This window comes from Anser brachyrhynchus (genome assembly GCF_964034855.1).
Source record: "Anser brachyrhynchus genome assembly, chromosome: 1".
Taxonomy (NCBI): Eukaryota; Metazoa; Chordata; class Aves; order Anseriformes; family Anatidae; genus Anser; species Anser brachyrhynchus.
In genome coordinates this window covers 114,501,457-114,521,769 of record NC_137694.1, presented here as the reverse complement: position 1 = coordinate 114,521,769, position 20,313 = coordinate 114,501,457, and the positions used below count along the sequence as shown (strand labels likewise).

Sequence of the window (20,313 nt, the reverse complement as noted above, 5' to 3'; positions counted from 1 at the left end):
CTGCTGGGTAGAGGGAAAAAGTAGTAATATGGCATGGCCCAAAGGCTACTGAGAAACAACGTGGAGGCAAGTGGAAGCCAGAGCTGCTACACTAAGAACCCATCACAAACCTGTGTACAGTTACAGCCTGTATGCGTACATATAGGTTAAGACTCCACTCCATAAAAAGGCCAGTGTAATCATTGTTTAATACGGTAATTCCTAAGCTGTCTTCAACTCTAGGAACATCACAAACACAAAGCCATACAAGACCTTCATACCTGAAGAAGCTGAAATGAAAATACGAGTGATTCCTCGGGCAGCTCCTCACATGCTCCAGCCGCTGTAAAGTAAGCACAGAGCAGACGGGAGGTGTCACTGATGGCACCCGGATAAAAATAAAACCGATTCAACACCCAAAACCATCGGTGGCACATCTGCACCTCGGCTCGCCGGCCGTCACTCCAGCCACGTAGCTTGCTGCCACCCCTCCCCAAACAGCCCTCCGACCCGAGTGGCATTTTCAACAAGCGATTGCTTCAGATCCCTCTGCGATCTACTCATTTCCTCCAGCTCTCTTTACGAGGACGACCCCGGGGAGGGCAGGACGGCAGGCAGGCCGTGGGGCCGCAGCAGGGCTGGGGTAGACCAGGCCGCCCCGCGGGGCCCCGGCCCGGCCGCCGGCGGGTCCCGCCCGGCCGCAGCCACCCCCTGCCCCCGGCGCCGGGCGAGCGAGGGAGGGCGGCGGGGAAGGCCCCGGCCCCGCGGCTCGTACCTCAGCGGGCGGCCATGGCTGTGGGCGGGAGGGACTACATCTCCCAGCAGCGGCAGCGCCCCGCACGGCCGGCCCTGATGGGGAAGCGCCGCCGAGGGGTTAGGATGTGTAGTTTGTGAGGGAGCGGTGTGCTGCCCCAGTGCCGAAACTCCCCGAGGGGCAAGGCTTTGCTTTCGTTTTCCTGTGAGCTGTTCTTAACAGCCTGGGGATGTGTGCTAGGGGGTGGCTGCGTCCCTTCCTGATACATTTGAGCTAAAGCAGTGCCCCCGTGTCCCAAGCCAGCCGGTGTCCTCGTCCACAGTTTTACTGGTCTGGAAGCAGCCAGGAGCAGGGCACGGCCAGCGGTGGAAGCTGCCAATTATTTCTGATGTAGCTGCTGCTGAAAACGTTGTTACACCCGGACACTTTCTCTGGGCACATCCCTGCCGTCATACCCTGCCAAAAGCCACATCCTTTCCCCAACCACACCACGTGTGTAGCCAGATGGCCACCACGGTCCCTCCACCTCATTGAAGACAATAACTGCACCCTTAGAGCCTGCGGGCCACAAGGGCAAGCAGTAAGGAAAGTGCTTCCACTCACAGGTGGGGCACAGCCCTAAAGAGAGCTTCAGGGCTGGCAGACACCCACGGGTCACCCATGGGGGGCAGGAGGAATAGGGACACGCTTGGTGGGGAGAGACTTACCAGCAGTCTGTGCTAGGACCTGACAAACCTTCACTAGCACACATGGTCCCAGATAATTAAAAGACTTGTTATTATTATGCCAGCTAAAGGCACATCTGGAGCACGACAGCATATGCTGTGCCAAATCTCAAGACCAGTCTCCCAAACAAGCCAAAGCTTCCCAACAAAAGAAGCCCTTTTCTTTTTCATTTCTTCTTAATTTGAGCAAGGCAAAATTGTCAGGAATGCAGTGGCAGGCATGGCTGAAGTGTTTCAGCCAAAACTTTCTAAAAACATACAACAAGCCCACACAATCAACAGCCAGCAAGGAAGCTTTAAGCTTAAGCGGTTTAAGTCTGGCAACATGAATAGGAGCTGAACCCAGAGCCGTACAGAAAGAAGTGTGTTTTAATACCAGAAGTGTTACCAGCTCTGCTTCTAATTTATTCCAAGAGCCAACATTGTGGTACTTTAGCAGCACAGGAGAAGATAAACCATCTTGAAAATCCATTTCTCAGCCAGTGCAAAGCAGTACCCAACGTGGGAAGCCCTCAGAAAGCACATCAGTGGGACAGCCTTGAAAGCTGGGCATAGAAATCCCTCTTCTGAAAGACACACAGCAGGAGCCCAGTGGTTTGCACTAATGAGTTGCATCCCGCTAATAGGGATGTGATCAGTGCCACCATCACCCAGCTTGCATCCCAGATCGACAGATCACTCTGGAGAGACAAGGAGCAGCAGAAGATTGAGCTTGGCCAGCTATGGACTTGAAGAAAGATGCTGAACCTCTAGAAGCTGCCCTGCACAACCAGGACATGCTCCTAAATGAGACTGCTAGTCTAACTGCACTTCTGCTATAAACCAGGCCACCTCAGAAGGCCTTGAGTCAGTCTTTGCAGCCAATGAATAACAACATCAAAATAGGAGCCAGATCATTAAAATAATTGTTTGGCATGAATGCGTGTAGATATAGGTTACCTCCTGTGATTCATACCACAACATATTGTTCAATGAATAGATAGAGGTTTTGATATTTTATTGTACAGTTTCATGTTATTTTTAAGGTGGGCTTAAGTCATACACTTTGGATCTAAATCAGCACTGTTGACCACTTGAAAATTCATAGTTATTTTGTGGCCTGTTATTCAGTAATCCAGATCTGTTTCTGGATTTCAAAAAAATGCTAAAAAACCCAGGTTATTCTTTCTCTTGGCTTTATTTTCCTGAAGAACAGAATATCAAAGCAAAGCAAAATTATGCAGTTCTCTTGGGTGTTCCCCAGAGCAGCCATGCCAAATTTCTCACAGAAAGCAGTCTCGTTGATTTCTTCAGCAGTCTGTTCCAGCTTGACCTGTGTTAAGCTAATAAACAGTTTCACAACTATGTATAATTTCAGTGAGTTCCCTACATGTGGCTTAATGATTTCCTCATTGCCGATGCTTCCAAAACGTCAAGGTGATCCAGGGCTTGTTTTGTCCCTTGCACCAAAGTTTTCATGGATCACACACTTGAGGTCTTCTCGATTGAGAACCTGGCTTTTATACTTCTCACCCCAGTCCTCAACAATGTACTGATGATAAGGGTCATGGGAGTGCTCTCGCCTCTTTGACTTCACAGTACTCACCAAGATTGCCACAATAATGAAGGAGAACATACCAATCATCACCATCAGATAAAGGATAACATAGTCAAAGTTTTCAGCATCAACCTTGGCTTGCAGTTCATCTGCTGCTTTTGTCATGTTTTTCCTCCAGCCGTTCATGTAAGTCAGAAAAGTTTCCTTGAAAATATCTTCCACTGCCCAAGTGAAGTTCCGTATTTCAGCCATCCTTCCAAGTTACAGGTACTAAAGACAGCATGATATTTATTTTAATCAAAGATCTATAATATAGCAATTACATTGGTTTGTTTTGTCTTCATTACGTAAATTAAATAACAACACCTGCCACTTGCTGGTGAAAATGTAGTACCAATTTTAGAGCAGCTAGAATCCCTATCTCTGAGTGACTCAACATGTTCAGAGACCCAAGGAGGTCTTACTTCTTACTCAGGTCATTTTCAGTCTGTTGGAATCCAAAGATGCCTTGGTGAAGTGCAATGAGCATGGGCTCACGTCACCCACATTACAGGGGTCCGGGCACGCTGACTCCCCTACTGAAGTGAAACACTGCATGAAGAAAATGCATTTCACCCAGGAAAAGACAAGATACATATTGGGTTTTCTAAGGGGCAGCACAGTGCCACTCCAAGCAGTTGCCCAGGATCTCTCTGCAAAGGATGTAACCGTCCTTGTTTCCTCTTTGGTCTCACATGTTAAATCTGGTGTGAAGGCTGAGTAGTGCTGCAAAGCCATGTCTCTCCTGCCCCTGTCCCAGCCCTCCAAGCTTGTCTAGTCTGACCGAGCTGCTGCCAAGAAAGCCATGAATCAGGTCTCCATCCCACATGAGATATCTCCCTTCTGCACAGGGGCAAGGTTGTCCCAGTTTTGTATGGACACGGTGCAGATACCCCTGCACCAGGGCCTGTTGGGATCTATTGTTTTCAACGATCTTTGTCTAAGGCTGGATTTCAGTGCTGCTAGCAGAGGTGCAAAAGGTTGGGGAAAGACACAGCTGAGGCTCCTAGCCCAGCAACCCTTGAGCAGAGCAATAGGGTGGGGAGACACCTCCTCAGCAACTGATTACTTAGCCCAAATAGTCGCTTTGTGCTGATCCATCTGGCCCCACTCAAACTGAGCTGGGTCCAGGGCAGAAACTCTCACATAACAACTCCATTGAAGGAGTTTCTCATTTCTTAAGGAGCTCTGAGAAAAGCTGCTGTCCTTTTCTGCTTTTTCTACATAAATAGGAGGGTATGATTGGGTTGCCCCCTGCTAGCCTGCAAAAAGCAAAGGGTTTGCTGTAGCATTTCAGTCTGATCCTCCTGTATAACACCTGTGCTTCATTGCTTCAGCCCAGCCAAATCCTACAACATGTGGCAAAGCTTCCACAAAAAGTCTTTCAGTCTCATTGTAGTCTTCAAGCAATGATAAGTTTACTATAGCCTATGGTAAGGGGTGATGGATTTTCATCACTAGTACGAAATTATCATGCCTTTTCAACTTGAGTACAGCAGTCTACCTTCCTCTGCTTCTTGGACTAGCCTTGCGATATCCTCATGCACAGACCAGGCATGCACATGCAGAGAAGCACACTTATACACATGCACGTATATATCTGTACGATTAAACACACACACACTCAAACATGCAGGATAAAGGCAATCTAATGAAAGGAAGCAAGATATAAGGAAATCCAAGCCCAAACTGTCTTGAAACTTTTTTTTTTTTTGGTGCAAAATCTCTCTGCTTGTTCTTTCATTCAGAATGAAAATTACTGTGCTTTTTCAATAGGAAATAAAGAATTACCAACAGAAACTTACCTTCCCTGTATCCTTCACTAATAAGATTCACGGTAAAAATCAGGATTTTCAAACTCCACTGGATAATACAGTGATACTCGCAAAAGGAATAGAGGTATCTTAAACTTCAAGTAGCCTCCAGCCTGCCACAAGGCTTTAAGCACTAAGTAAGTGCTTTGTACTGCACACTTTATGTTTATATTAAATTAAATGCTAAATCTAATCTCACCTGGAAAGTCAAATATTGGCTGACAGCTTACATCAGTCATCCTGTCAGATGCTGAGTACTACTCTTTATGCTTATTACTGCAATTTCATATATTGTAAAAAAGCACTGTTGTGCTTTCTAGGGGTAACTCCATGGGTTTACGACTTGGCCTTTTCTGACCCAAACAAAAGAGTAAAGATATGTTCTATAAAATAATGATAATAATAGTAATTCCATTCACTGATATGGACACAAGAGACTGAGCACTGATCAGGCACTGTAAAAGGCCTGCAGGGCTGTTAGCACCCAAAGGGAAGAATTTTGTACTCCTTCACTTCCACAGGGAGCTCAGACTTAGGTCTTTATTTCTTTTTCTGGTCTCTTTATCTTTTCCTTGTTCCATGTTTCCCCTGTCCTTTGCCATAACCAAGAACATGGCCTTTCTCTCCCTTTCCGCTGGATCCTCCACGTTTTGCTTTTCCATTTCTTTCGCCAGGGACATGGTTGTCAGTGACCAACGCCTCCATGAAACCTATGCTGTGAGAAGCTGCTCCCCCAACACAGCCAGGACCAGCTTCTCTGAGATGTGCTTTTTGTGTACCTCACTCGTGATCTGGAGCGTGAAAAGACAAAAATCCACATTAAAAAAGCAGAATTAATTAATGTTGATTTTATTTCTCAGCAAATATGCTGACACCTCACTGAAAGTCAGTGAGTCACACCTTAGTGAAATGAGACAGCTTCAGTTTTAGTCAGCAGTGGTTCCTGGCTGTGATGGGGAGATTCAGCAGAAGGGGATTAGGGTGGAGATGCAGACATCCGCAAAGTGCTCCACAAGCACATGGGCAGGGACAGACTCTTTGTAAAAAAAAATTCTTCATTTTCCAGGTAGACCCGCCTAAGCAATTTGCAGAGAAAACAGTTTCACAGGTAGCTCTGCTTTGAGGAAGATAAAGCAAACGTGGACTACCACTGAATCAACAGCATACATCAGAAAAAGGGAGATATGATCCTGGTGCTGAAAAGTGCTAATCCCCGAGGAAGCCCCGCTAGTGCCGTGCTAACATCGTCATGGTTACTGCTGTCATTTCTTCCGGATGATTTTCTGTGCACAAACACCTCCCAGCATGGGGGTGAGCTGCTGGCAGCGTTCCCTCTCTGATCCCCCACTTCTCTCTGGCAGTTTCACACATGCCCTCCACGAGGGCCCTCGAAGTCAGAATAGCTGGCAAACTGCTCCTCTTTGCCTTGGTGAAACCCCTAAACCAGAGGAGCTACTTCAAGTCCAGCCCCCTGCGTTGTGCAGCAGGAGATGTGCCCTACTTGGTCCTGGCTGTCTGCAGGCAGTGGGAGCCTCCCAAATGCAGGGCCGTGAGCTGAAATGTGGGAATGGGAGAGGAGGCACAGCCCTGGAGGTTAGGCTGCAAGCAGAGTAGCTTGGGAACTGCTGCCCTGGGCTGCCAATAACCAGCTGAAAGGATTTATTGCTTCTTCAACCAGCTTCTTCTGATGTCTGTTCCTGGCCAGTCCTGCATGGCTAATACTTAAAAGCATACGCTCACACACGCAGCCATACATACGTATATAAAAGATGCTTGTTGTGTAGCAGACATGGAGTTTAACTGCCTGCTCTGTTCTCAACCAAGCAAGAAGAGTCCTTGAATAATCCCACTCTGCTACATGTCCCCCTGAAGGTCACATTTGCTCGGGGTTTGTTTAGTCTCTACAGCAATGGGGTGATCAAGGACAGGCAGTGTGAAACTGTTGGAAAAGAAGGAGGGGCAGCCAAATGTCTTGGTTAAGAAATACAACTGCTGTAATACTGGTCTCTGTTTGGGACAGCAGTAATAAAATGCTCCTGTCCTCAATGGAGAGAGGTGGGAACGGCAGGTTGAGCCTCCTGCGTCCACCCCAAGAATGGCTAGGTCATGGCAATCACGTAAGGTCCCTGATGACTGGAAAAAGCCAAATGCCATCTTTGTGCTTGAGAAGGGCCATGACGGCCCAGGGAGCTGCAGGATGCTCAACCACACCTCAGACTTTGGGAGGATTAAGGGGCAAATCTTGCTGGAAGCCGTTACCAGGCATGTGAAGAACAAGATGTGATTGGAAACAACCAGCATCGATTTAGCAAGGGCACAGTGTGACTGACCAAGCTGATTTTTTTCTGTTATGAGAAGATGGGAGGATGGTTTCAGTGGATGAAGGCAGAGTGGTGGTGTTTACCATCTGTAGGATTGGAATGGGATGCTCAATTTTCTCTGTTTCCTATAGAAACTGAGATTTACAGAAGATTATTAATATTGACCTTTGTCACACAAACTGAAACATTTCCCTTCATAGGAGCTTCCAGTATGCTCTGTCACTTTTTTGACAATTTTTCATTAGTTCTTTCCCCGTATTATTTAAAATAAACAACCAAACTTTACACTCTAGTTTAAATCAGCAGCTGATATATTTATACACGAGTTATACATTTTTCTTCCCTTCCCTTCCCTTCCCTTCCCTTCCCTTCCCTTCCCTTCCCTTCCCTTCCCTTCCCTTCCCTTCCCTTCCCTTCCCTTCCCTTCCCTTCCCTTCCCTTCCCTTCCCTTCCCTTCCCTTCCCTTCCCTTCCCTTCCCTTCCCTTCCCTTCCCTTCCCTTCCCTTCCCTTCCCTTCCCTTCCCTTCCCTTCCCTTCCCTTCCCTTCCCTTCCCTTCCCTTCCCTTCCCTTCCCTTCCCTTCCCTTCCCTTCCCTTCCCTTCCCTTCCCTTCCCTTCCCTTCCCTTCCCTTCATGTTAACCATATACAATTAATGAATTATAACTTAAGATCATTAATTATAAAAGCTTAATTCTTAGAAACAAAATAATATAGCTCTTAAGCATTGTTATTGGAGAGGTAGGAGTATTCTCTAATACTTATCTATGCAATTTTTCTTCAGTATTTCTTCTGTTCTGGTTAAATCATAATATTGTACCTATTCACTGTGCCTCTCAGACCTTTGTATACACAGGCTTAACCCACAATCTTTTCAGCCTTTAACTACTGATATGCTATACTGTTAACTACTGATACATAAAGTGCTGATAGCATTTAATTAGTATCCCCACTGCTTCACTTTTTACCTTCCTGATACCCCTCCTAGATTCCTTCTGTTGTTTACACATTTGCTTAATAGAACATTAGTGAAATCAGCAATTCTGTCCCTCGCTCTGGCTGTTTCTTTTCAAGCTGTTGTTCTGCAGAGGATCACCCAGTAAAACAAAGAGACCTACCAAGGCCATTAGGTTATTATAACTTGTCTTTAACTGTGACTGCCAAAGTCTTTCCTCCTAAGATTACTCAAGATTACATCTGCTACTTACATTTGAACTATTTTTTCACAGTGATTTTTCTTTATAATCCGTTTTTTACTACATCTTGGGACATTTTCCAGCTCTTCTGGTTTATCTTAACAGCGTTGGCAATTAAAGATGCTGCCTCCTTACCTTACATTTTATTTTGCATCTGTTCTTCTAAGTCTTGTATCTGTTTTCCGCATTCTTATGAAGAGCCTCTGCAGTGGGCCAGCACGTGCAAGCTACCACCTCTGCTGGAGCTTAGACTTCCACCTCTTAAACATTTAACTCTTCTGCCTCTGTTTGCCATTCCCGTAAACAACTCATTATCACTTCATTTTCTTTCTGCATTCACCCCATGCACGGTGGATGCTATTTTCTTGTCCAGTGCAAGGGAGTAGGAATTTGTACATCTTTTCCTCCAAATATTATTGTTTTCAGCACAACTAGGCATTTTGACGTCTTGCCCTGTATAGGTTGGATTTTCTTTTTAAGCGAGGAAATCCTTTTGCAATTGTTTATTTCTTATGTAACCGTTCTTCCATCTTTCAGGGAGCAATGTTTGCAGTTTTCATACTTAGCCTATTTTCTTGGGCCTTTGTTTGCTCTAGGGCAAATACATTTGCTGGTTCAACAATTGTGTTATTCTGCTTTTGTGTGAGACCCTAAGTCTTAGTTGCTTGTCATACCTATTTTAGCACTTTGGGTACATTTGAAAAAGTATTAACTCCCATCCCTTCACACAGGATTTCTGACCCTGTCAGTTCAGCAGAGAGGCAGCCCACTGCTGCCTTTTTCTTGAAACCCTTGGTCAGATTCAAGATAGCTTACAGGCTGGCCAAAGGTTCAAACCCCGGCCATGGTGAGGTTTAAAACAAAAGGTTATCACAGAATCATGAAATGGTTGGGGCTGGAAGGGACCTCTGGAGGTCACTTGGTCCAATCTCCCTGCTCAAGCAAGGCCACCAGGATCAGGGTGCCCAGGACCGCGTCCAGATGACTTTTGAAGATCTCCAAGGAGGGAGACTCCACCACCCCTCTGGGCAACCAGTGCTCAGTCACCTGCAGAGTAAAAAAGTGCTTCCTGATGTTCAGACCAAACCTCCCATGCTCCATTTTGTGTCCATTGCCTCTTGTCCTGGCACTGGGCACCACTGAAAGAGCCTGGCTCCATCTTCTCTACACCCTTCCTTCAGGTATTTGTCCACATTATACCAGATGCAGCAAGCAAGTAGCAGGGTTCTGAGTAAGAGGTAAAAATCCAGTTTCAGATATTCACCCACTTACACACATACAACCAATTATCTGCTGCCTGTTCGCAATCATAGTTTAAGCTGTTTTTCCACCTCCGACAACCAGCAGCCTCAAGGAACAGCGGTCACCGGTTTTAGTCCAGCTGGCAGAGAATTACTCGTGGCGTTCCTCAGAGATGGATACCAGAGTCGGTCCTGTCCGATGGCTTCCTTCGTGACCTGGGCGATGGGACAGAGGGCTCCCTCACCACATGGGCCAAGCTGAGGGGAGCAGCCAATCTGCTGGAAGGCTGGCCACTCTTCAGAGGGATCTTGACAGGCTGGTGACATGGACGGACAGAAAACATCATGAAGTTCAACAGAGAGATGCTCCTGGGGAGGTGCAACCCCATGCTCCAGTGTGCAGGCTCGTGGACAACAGCTGGTGAGCAGCTTTGCAGAAAAGGACCTGGGGGGCTCCTTGTGGACCACAAATGAGTCAGTAGTGTGCCCTCGCAGCAAAGAAGGCTGGCAGCATCCTGGGCTGCATTAGGCAGACCATTGCCAGCAGGTCAAGGGAGGTGATCCTTCCCCTCTGCTCAGCCCTGGTGAGACACAGCTGCAGCGCTGGCTCCAGAGCTGGGCTGCCCAGTACAAGGCAGCAGACCCCAGAGGTTCCCTCCTGCCTCAACCGTTCTGTGATTGTGTGTGCCAAACTTGGGGCAATCTGTTCATGCACATGTATGGACGGGCACGGAGTAATAACAGCTGAACCTGGCCCAAAGATTCTGGAGCCAAGTTTTACACAAAGTCCACTAAGAGAGGTCTGATGCCCCCAAAATGTCCATAGATGGTAAAAAAAAAAAAAAAAAAAAAAAAAAACCTCTAAATATGGGACAAAGTCTGTGTCTAAAGATCACTCCCTCCTCACATCAGAGACCTACATCAGGGTGCACTATCCTTAATGTCTTGTATAGAAACAATGAAAATAGCGTGGACAGTGGAGAGGGCCACCTGGAATGGTCCTTTGCAACTGAAGGAAAATATGCTTGGCAAACTAACATTTTCCAGTCAAAACTGAAGAGAGAGGAAAAGTATTCAGGAGGAAAGTGAATTTTAAACAAATTTTGTTATGCAGTACAAGTGTAAGCAAGGCTGTGAGGAAAACCCTTTGTGTCTGTGAGATAAGAGCATATCTCATCAGGATGCATTCAACAGTGAGGGACTCAAGCCTAAGCAGTTTCTCCAGCTCTGAAAGCTTGAAAAAACAACTGGGCAGAAAAAGCCGGGTCCTGAATGCTGTCTGTGCCTGGTGCTGGGACTGCAGAGCAGCTGAGATACACGCACCTTCCACCCTGCCAAGAAAGGCATTGCTTCCCTCAGCCCAAGCTGCAGGGATGGAGAATTCATGGCCAGGCAGAGACTGCAATCATTCGGCTTCGTTGCTATGGTTTTACGTGTTGCTGTTCCAAAAGCTTTAGATGATAAATAAGGGTGGTGCCTGCACATAGCGTTTAAATGAAAAAGCAAACACTAATAATTCACCCTGTCCGATGCTTAGCTTCTAGTGACTTCGGGAGATTCACTCCTCAGCCTCTTTGAGGTCACCTTTCTGAAAGCAGGATGGAAAATAAACACCTTTCCAGACAATGACCACCAGGACAGCATTTGCACCCTCACAATGAGGGTAAGATAGCTCTGAGAGAAGCATAGTCCAACGTGTGGGAGAGCAGCTGATAAATTCAAAGTGCTTTTTGCTATTCCTCATAAGTATGCCCATCTCAGCCTTGGTGAATGCTAGCTGTTAAGTGATTCAGGGTAAGTAAGATTCAGGATATCTTACAGGCTGGCCAAAGGTTCAAACCCCAGCCATGGTGAGGTTTAAAACAAAAGGTTATCACAGAATCATGAAATGGTTGGGGCTGGAAGGGACCTCTGGAGGTCACTTGGTCCAATCTCCCTACTCAAGCATGGCCACCAGGATCAGGGTGCCCAGGACCTCATCTAGATGACTTCTGAAGGTCTCCAAGGAGGGAGACCCCACCACCCCTCTGGGCAACCTGTGCCAGTGCTCAGTCACCTGCACAGCAAAGTTCTTCCTGATGTTCACACAGAGACTCTTGTGTTCCAGTTTGTGCACACTGAACCAGTGCTACTGGTGGTATGGAGCTTCCACTGTCCCTTGTGCCCCACTTTTATGTTCTTAGGTTTGTCCATTCTCTTGACTGATTTCTCCATTTAACAAAACCTCCCCGCCCTGTCTGTTGAAGTGGAGGGAGAAGCAAGAAAGCAGGTAATAAGAAAAGTAAAAAAGCATGTAGAAAATAACCTGTTCAGTGGACAACGCACAAAACAAAGGCAAGGTTGTAAAGGCCACCAAGTATGCTCCCATCAAACCTCCTCCTCTTGGGGCAAGGGTGCTATGACCTGATGGAGCTTCAGATGATACAAGGTAAATAAAAAGGGGAGGGCAGGGATCATTCAGAGCCTTGCTAGGAGGTTCTGGAAGGGTCAGAAGAGAAATAATGACCTGCTGCTCCCAGGGTACTCGCCTGGGTGTCCCTCTCTTGCCACAGAAGGCTAGATGAAATTTTGGGTGATGCAGAATAGCCAACCGTAAGTTGTAGCCTCCTGATGCATCGGAGTGGGCTTCAGCCCCAGGTTTTATGACACCAGTCACAGGTGAGAGGTGGATCAGGACAGATGTGCATGGGTGCTTAGCCCAGCTTTGGCACCAGCTCTCCCATGGGCTGCCCCTCCAGCACAGCCCGGGTCATAACTGGGCTGGTGCTGAGCTCCTGGCTCAAGGGAAGTCCACAGAATTTGGAGGGGAATTTGAACAGAACAAAGAAAAGAGAGTCTGAACTCCAGCTGGAGTTACTGCTGATACCCACTTTTGCAGGGCTCGATGTCGTTAACTCACATGTCTACAGACCTATGGACTCGTTGCTGAAAAGTGGCACATACGAGTGAATCATCTGTTTTCATAATTCCTCAGCAAAACAAATGGTCTGATTCACACGGTCAGGAGAGTTCAACCATTTCTCCAGAAGGGTTGCTGAGACTCCTTAGCAGGAATGCTTTTCTAGGCACATTTTTAAATGATGCTGTTCAGAAGGGAGAGGACTGAAGTGAGGGATTAAATCTGAGCCTTCCCTGCCGCCTTTGAAAAATTACAAGACACTTCAGGGCCTCTCAAGCTTTGCTGGAAGCATTTCCTTGCATTACCTCCCCACAGCCAATCTGTTATACGGCCAGTGGACATATCTGAACAGACAACTTCACCTCTAGAGCTAAAGCCAACTTTAAACCAGTTTGCAGCCACATGTAAAAGACTCTGCCTCGCCTCACAGTTGATCTCTCCTCTACCAAACACATTTAGCCAGCGATCAGGAGAAGAAAATGGGAATTAAAGTGCTTGCCCAGTAGCATGCCTGTTTCCCCTCTAACTAGAGCCCAGCACAATACTTAATGCAGGAGCAGACAAGGAAGGCTGAAGAAGAGTCCTGAGAACTTTGCTTCTTGTCCCATGACACCTGAGCACCTTTGTTATTAGCAGGGTCCAAGCACCAGCACCCCATGCGAAGTGCCCACACCATGTTACCCTGCACAGGTCACACCAGTATGAGCTGCTATCATCCCATGGTTACTACAGCTGGGCACAGCTTGCTGACAAGCTCAATGTTTCACAGAAATGTCAAGTTAGATCTAGAGCTACTGTGTATTTTTGGTTTATTTGAACTCCACCTTTGCATATTAAAAAAGTGTTGTTTATTTTTCTGAACCTGTTGGCCTGGATATAACCTAGTAGAGACGCTCATTGGTTATACATGGGACCTTAATAAAGCTCTGTGATCATGGAACTAGTTGATACTGCTTACATAGTGGTAATGAAAAGGGAAGCAAAGGCCAAGCCAAGAGATTTTACTGAAATAGAAAAACAGTGAGCACCCTACATAATTCCATGCAATGGTATCATCTCATGAGCCTATCTCCACTGTCAGAGTACATTAAACTGACATTTATTTTTGCAGGAAAATCTCTCTTTTACAACAGTCCATAGAGGTCACTGAGATCAAAACATATCTCAAGGCCTGCATCACCCCAAGAGCTCTTAAAAAGTAAAGAGAAGCGATCGTTGCAAGTCCAGTGACAGGGAAGGAAAACAAGTGAGTCAGCACATGAGGTAAGAAACACTTACTTATTTAACCTGGTGCATATTGCACACACATAGGCACGTTTCTTGTTTCCTCGGCCTTCCTTGACCTTGGGCCCATTTGCTTATATGGCTGCAGTCCAGCTATGCAAACTGGCTGCACAATCTGCCCACCGTCAGCTCCGACTCCAAGAAAAAAACCCTCACCACCAGCACAGCAAGCAGAGGAAAACCACATGTGCATGTATGCATGGTGCTGGCATCCAGGCACTTCTACTGACTGCATAGTGTTGCCTGCACCATCCCTGCGAGGTGCCTGCACCATCATGTTACAGCCACCAGACAGGCAGGGATGTCCTGGGCTGTCTAGGGGTGCAGGCAGGGCTGCCAGGAAGGTGGCAGGCATGGGGATGTGGCATCACAAGCACCTTGTGCTGGGCCACACGTCTTCATACCAAGTACCCCTGGAGTACTGAGTCCAGTTCTGGGGTTCTCAGCCGAAGAGGGACATGGGCATGGTGGAGAGAGAGACCAGTGAAGGGCCGCAGAAATGATGAAGGGACTGGAGCACCCTTCCTGTGAGGAAAGGCTGAGATGGCTGGGACTGCTCAGCCTGGAGAAGAGGAGGTTCAGGGGGATCTCATCAATGTATACAAATACCTGAAGGGAGGGTGCAGAGAGGACAGAGCCAGGCTCTTTTCCGTGGTGCCCAGTGGCAGCACATGAGGCAATGGGCACGAACTGGAACCAGGGAAGCACTTCCGTGCTGTGCAGGTGACCGAGCACTGGCACAAGTTGCCCAGAGAGGTTGTGGAGTTTCCCTCCTTGGAGATATCCAAGAGATGCCTGGACATGGTTCTGGGCTCCCTGATCCTGGTGGCCTTGCTTGAGCAGGGAGATTGGGCCAGGTGACGTCCAGAGGTCCCTTCCAGCCCCAACTGTTCTGTGACTGTGTGTTTCTGTGGGGTGGCAGAGCCCCGAGGATGGCTTCTGGGCCCAAATCTACATCACCACTGCCTTAGGTGTAAGAACAAGCATACAGCTGCCCTGTGTAACCTCACTACCCAAATACATAGCATCCAGTTTCTCCACATCCTCTCTGTGGCTCCCCAGCCTCTCCATGGCACTGGTTTCATCTGTTTTATCACCTGCTTCACTCATCTGCTTTCAATTTAGGGCTCTCCCCTCAGTGGGAGCAGCACATGCTTACTCAGTGAGGCCTTATCTGGTTGCCATGGGAGCCATCATCAAGAGCCTCCTTTCCTCCCAAGCAGGCCCTCCAGTAACTTTCCTACAGCAGAAGCTCAGTCAGCATGGGCCCAGCAGCTCCTCCGGTCGGAGGTGTTCTGTGGCTGCCCGGTGCAGGGATGCCCAGGACAGCTCTAGCCATGCAAACACCAGCAGCCATCCCCTAGGTAGGGGGCCTGGTCCCCAGACAACACTTTTGAGAAGTTGTGCAAGTGTGGTTTCAGACATACCGTGCACTGCACAGCTCTGTGAGCGCTCCCGGGATGAAGGAGCTATGCAGCAGCTACAGAAATGGCAGCAGCCTCTTTCCAGCTTTCTGAAATCAGCTGGAGCCTTTCCCTTGCCATTAATCTCAATTTAGGGAGGTAAGTCGGGTGCAGTTAAGTGCAGCCTTGTTGGAAGTGGCTCTTACATACATGTCTAACTTTAAGCCCATTCCGCTGCTCTGGATAAAGAAAATTTCCTGAAGCTGAGCCTCCGCCAGAAGCTGGAGTGGGTCCAAAGAAGGTTATTCTGGGTGAACTGCCTGAGGGATTTCAGCAGATAATTTTGTGCGTCCATGTAGCACCCTATCTGGAGAACAGGAAAGCAATCTTTTAATTGGATTCCACCTGATTAATTGCCCTCTTGGATTTGCTAATGTCCAGTGCTCTAGAAACCATATTCTGGCATCTCCATCAAAGGCTACAGTAAAAGCTTCAATAGAGAGCCATGAAATGTTGCTTCATTTTAGATTTCAAAAATACTGTGACTATGGTGTCAAGGAAAATATGCTGAAATCATTGTGGCATGGCATGTGCATTTATCCCATCAAAATAATGGAAATGCTTTTTTGTTCTGCTTTCTTTTAGTTTTGACCCTATATAGCATGCATTTCCTCAGACTGCTTTCTTCGAGAAGGCTGAGTTTAGCATTTCCACTGCTGGGTTTCACTCACCCTTCCTGAGATGGGAGAAAGAAGAAATAACCATTTTCATAAAAACTCCTTCACTTTTAAAATAAATTAGATTTTTCACAGTGCCCAAGAACATCTGCAGACCTGCATTACCGAAGCATGCATACCTTGTTCTGTGTGTAAGTGTGTGATTGTTACGGTTAACTTAAGAATGTGTTCACAAAATTTCCATCTCATGTTGATACCATATCCTGGTTTTACCTTGACCCAGATCATTCAGAGGTCTCATCTTCTCATTGGGATGACCACAGGCCTCATGCTGGTAGGACGGGGATGAACCTGCCCACAGCAGTATGGAAGGCACCAGGGCACAGGAGGCAGAGTGCAGAGGGCAGGCTTGGGTCTCAATCCCATGAGATCTCTAGGATAAGGAGTAGCTCCACAGTCCAGGGCAAAATGTTGAATCAAACTCCTGTTTTATGCTGTTCTGCAGGGAGGGCCATACCTCATGCACCTGCAGTGCATGCAGAGATTTACCTTTACTATTACTCCTCCTCCACCACCAGAGCTAGCTACCAGCTCAGTGTTAACTGCAACCCTCCAGCCCCAAAGCAGCACGATACTGGCTTAACCTGAGCTTGTACCCTGACATGTGCAACAATTCACTAAGTACCTGCAGTAGCATGTGAACTATGGGACTAAATGTATCAGCCACCGAGGTATCTATACACTGGAGGAGAGGAGTCTTAAGATGACAACGTATTGTCTAACTAAGTGGTTTCCTAGATCTTCATTTTAAAGTGGTTAGTGCTATTGTAATAGCAGAAAAAGGTTTCTAATGCAAATTTCAGATAAAAGTTGGCAGTTTCTTCCCACAAACACTAGAGTGAATAGTCTGGAGTCAAGTGGGTGTTTATTTGTCTGCTAGCCACCTCCTCATCTGCTCCAGATTCTTTCAGAGCTGACAATCTTCAGCTTATTGTCCTGGAGAGCTGGGAATCAGTAGGGCGCAAGGGACAGACTCCCTGCCTGGTTTTGAGCATACATATTTCCACTCAAATTAGCATGAAAGGCATCCCAGGTTAAAAAAATAAATAAAAATGACCCATCTCTGTCTTTCCTACCACTGACGTTCTGCAGCCTGGTGTTACAGCTGCTAAACAAGGACCTTTTATGGGATACTTTAAAAAGTTGTTACTGGCTGATAATCAAAGGCCCTTTAAAGAAAAGCAGCACTGGAGGTAAGGGAAGAGCAGATGGAAAAGCATACACAGGAGCTATCACAATTACAGAATCCATATGATATAATAGCAAATGTTTTGCCATGTAATGCCTCATTCACAATAATGATGTGAGGAAACTGTCTTTCAATGGTCATGAAAGAAAACAATTCTCAGGCAGAAGCACCATCTGCTGGTGGACACCAATTTTATTACTTCACTTGGGAAGTTTACGGTAAAAACACTTTAAGCAACTACCTGAGAGATTGTTAGAGGTGCCTAGGAGCTGTCTTTGAGACCTTAATCCAAGTCCTAAATGTGATATTTATCCACTTTTCACGTCAAATCCCTCATGGCACTGTGTTACTCCAGGCTCTAGCTGAGAAGCTCCACAAGCAGGTATTTGCTTTGACAGAAGCAAAAGGTTTCTTACATTTGGAAAAGGATCAGGCTTTCGGTCTCTTCTCACTTAAGTCAATATGAGAACTTTCACTGCCTCCCAAGTACCACAAGAGTTTCTTCAGTGACAGCAGGAGATACTTCCAAGCCTTGGGCTACAAACCCAGTATGTCTCCCCATTTGTCTATAGAGGTTTTCTCAATAAATGGAAATTGCTCTCTGCCCAGAAACATGGCGTAAGGGCAAAGTACCTTACAAGCTTTCAAGAAAAGGTTAAGAAACCGGGCTATGTTTTGCCCAGTGGATATACTGAATGATTAAAAATTTCCTTACATTTCAGTCCAAAGGAAAGGTGAAAAACACTGTGCTGTATGTTATACAGGAAATGGTTAGTGTGCTTACAGAGGCACTATTTTGAGTTAATTTCATATGTTCCTTCATTAAAAATTTACTCCAGTGGGTAAATTGAGACCTGAGATCTCAGTGCAGCATGATGAAGTCACTTCTGCTCCTGGCCTTCAGTGAAAAATTGAGGGGTTCCTTACAGCAAATTGCTTCTTCTCCAGAAGGACCCCAAACATTCCAGATCCAAACGTAATAATGTACAGGGACTGGCTGAAGAAAGTCTTGAATCAGAGGGGTTCCTATCTCTGCGGTTTTTGATTTTGCCAACCCACACTCAGAAAGATCATCATCTCCACAATTAAAGTAAAAACACAGTTTCCGTAGCTTGAGGCTCACCTAGATTAATTTCATCTTCTTGGAGGGGAAGTCTCCAACCTTTCAGCAAGGAGACTCTTAAAACCGATCTGCAAAACTTGTGGGTTTTTGTTGTTGTTGTTGTTGTTTTTTCTGCTTTCTCTAGTCAGATTTTAGTTTTGATAAGTAAGTGTTCCCATTATAGCTAAGAACTATCCTAAAGCTAACACACCAGATAAGTGCTCCGTAATGGGTTGAAGAGAGTGGTGAGTCAGCTGTGCGACCACTTATCAGGAGGACCAAACCTGCGGGGAGAAGATCACTCACATTTCTTACTTCAAAGGCTCCATATCAGACCGTATTTGGCACACATTTCAAAGCCCTGTGCCTAACCTGGATCTCTGGCTAAACGTCATCATAGAAGACAAGGAAGCTGATTAGATATAAAAATATCTGTGTCTTTGGAATGCCTGCCAGTGAAGCAAAAGTGGATTTAATCTCTTCCAGAGACATGTTTTTCCAGAGAGTAGAACAATGAGATGTCCCTTGCTTTTTCTCTCGGACAACACGGAATACCAGAGATGATTCAGGCCCCTCCAACCCCAGCTGGCATCGTTGCTCTAAATACCATTTCCTATTTGAAGGGCCAATTGCAGTCTTATTAAGGTAGCAAACATTTTATCTTTCCCTTCAGATATCAGGCCAGTAGCAAAAGTCATGGTCAGCACTCTATGGTGACCCAAAATGGGTTCCTCCTATTTCTTTCTGTCTGCATCTGAAAACTATGAGACAAAGAAGCAGACCATGAAGAAATGGCCATGAAGAAATGGCCACAGAAGAAAAAGTGATTCTCTCCCAGGATTAAGCTACAGGCATTTTGCTTATTTTTCTTGCACTGATAGATACACTTCTGTCTGGAAGTCTCAAAGTTGCTTTAAGCACAAGACCAGCTCAGTCTTAGAGCGAACGCTCTTTTTGCTGGAATCTTTTGACAAACTCAATGTATTTTAAAGCTCTATCTTTTTAGAAGATATTTGCTGAAAATACAGATACAGCTTTGCTCATGTAACACTAAACAATCTGGAAGCTTCCAGACGCACTGCATGTGGTGCGAGATTTTCTTTAACAAGTTGGAACTTTGAAGGGAGCTTTATCTCACCAGGCAGGAACAGCACGAGCCGTACCCTGCAGCATCTCACAGCTGATGCGAGTCTGAGGAAGGGTGAGAACATTACTTCTGAAGGACACAGACACATACCACCCAGAGACAGAGCCTGGCTACCCGCACGGAGCAGGCTCTAGGTATGCCATCCCAGGAGGTCCACATCTGCAGGACTGCACTCTGTGCTCTCTCTTGCTGTCTGTGGGTGTTTTTCGGGTAACAGGGCCACCATGGACCCGAGCAGCTCAAATTAAAGTATTAATTTGCTAACTGCATTTCAGGAAAGGAACTGAAAACATAGACTTTCAAGAAAAATGAGGTGTGTAATACGATTAAAATCAGTGGGAACTAGTTTTGCTTTGAGAAACTGAGCGAGTGTTTTTTATAGTCACTGAGTGACTCTGACGGGACAGGGGGCTGAGCCTAGGTCTTCTCAGCTGTGGCTGTCTCTGCTCACCCACTGACCCCTGATAACTTTGCTGTAGAGAGATTTACAAACCCTGTCCTCCACATAACCTGCATCAGAGTTCTCATTCTTACATAATGCCCCACCTTACACCTAACATCCATGCTACCTGGATGATGAAAGTCTGCCTGAGAGTCCCCAGAAATCTGGCAGTGTCCTAGAATTGCCCTTGCTCTTTTAAACAAGGGTCCCTATATTCACAGGTAAGCAGTATTTTTAATTGGTCATTAATAACACATCACAGGTGGTTGAAGTTCGCTTCATGAGATGAGTGAGGACCAAAGGCTCATCTGAACAGTCCTGAACTTTGTGAAACTAGAGATCACATACTGTATCAGGAGTCATTAATAATGGATTGAAACCAACTCTCCCGTTTAACAGGAGGAATTCAGGAGCTCAGAGCCATCTTTGTGATAGAACCTGATCCTGATTCATATCACTGTGTACCTGAGCTCTTCCTAGGTTAACCATAATCCCAGAACAATGTCC

The 20,313-nt window shown here is 46.3% G+C and overlaps 1 protein-coding gene across 10 annotated transcripts in view; it reads right to left on the bottom strand.

Annotated features, from left to right (window-relative positions):
- Window positions 1-20,313, bottom strand: part of KCNE2 (potassium voltage-gated channel subfamily E regulatory subunit 2) — a 113,174-nt gene that overhangs the window by 4,672 nt on the left and 88,189 nt on the right. For 6 of the 10 annotated variants that reach the window (XM_080604139.1, XM_080604142.1, XM_080604140.1 and 3 more), the window contains 2 exons: window positions 755-3,265; window positions 261-322 (listed from right to left, as the gene is read on the bottom strand). In XM_080604139.1, the coding sequence (XP_080460265.1) occupies window positions 2,870-3,247 (378 nt within the window). In that variant the 5' untranslated portion in view covers window positions 3,248-3,265 and the 3' untranslated portion in view covers window positions 261-322; window positions 755-2,869. Of the gene's footprint in view, window positions 1-260; window positions 323-754; window positions 3,266-4,839; window positions 7,596-8,497; window positions 8,620-20,313 lie in introns of those variants that run through there. The other 4 variants (XM_080604133.1, XM_080604134.1, XM_080604136.1 and 1 more) reach the window with 3 other exon arrangements.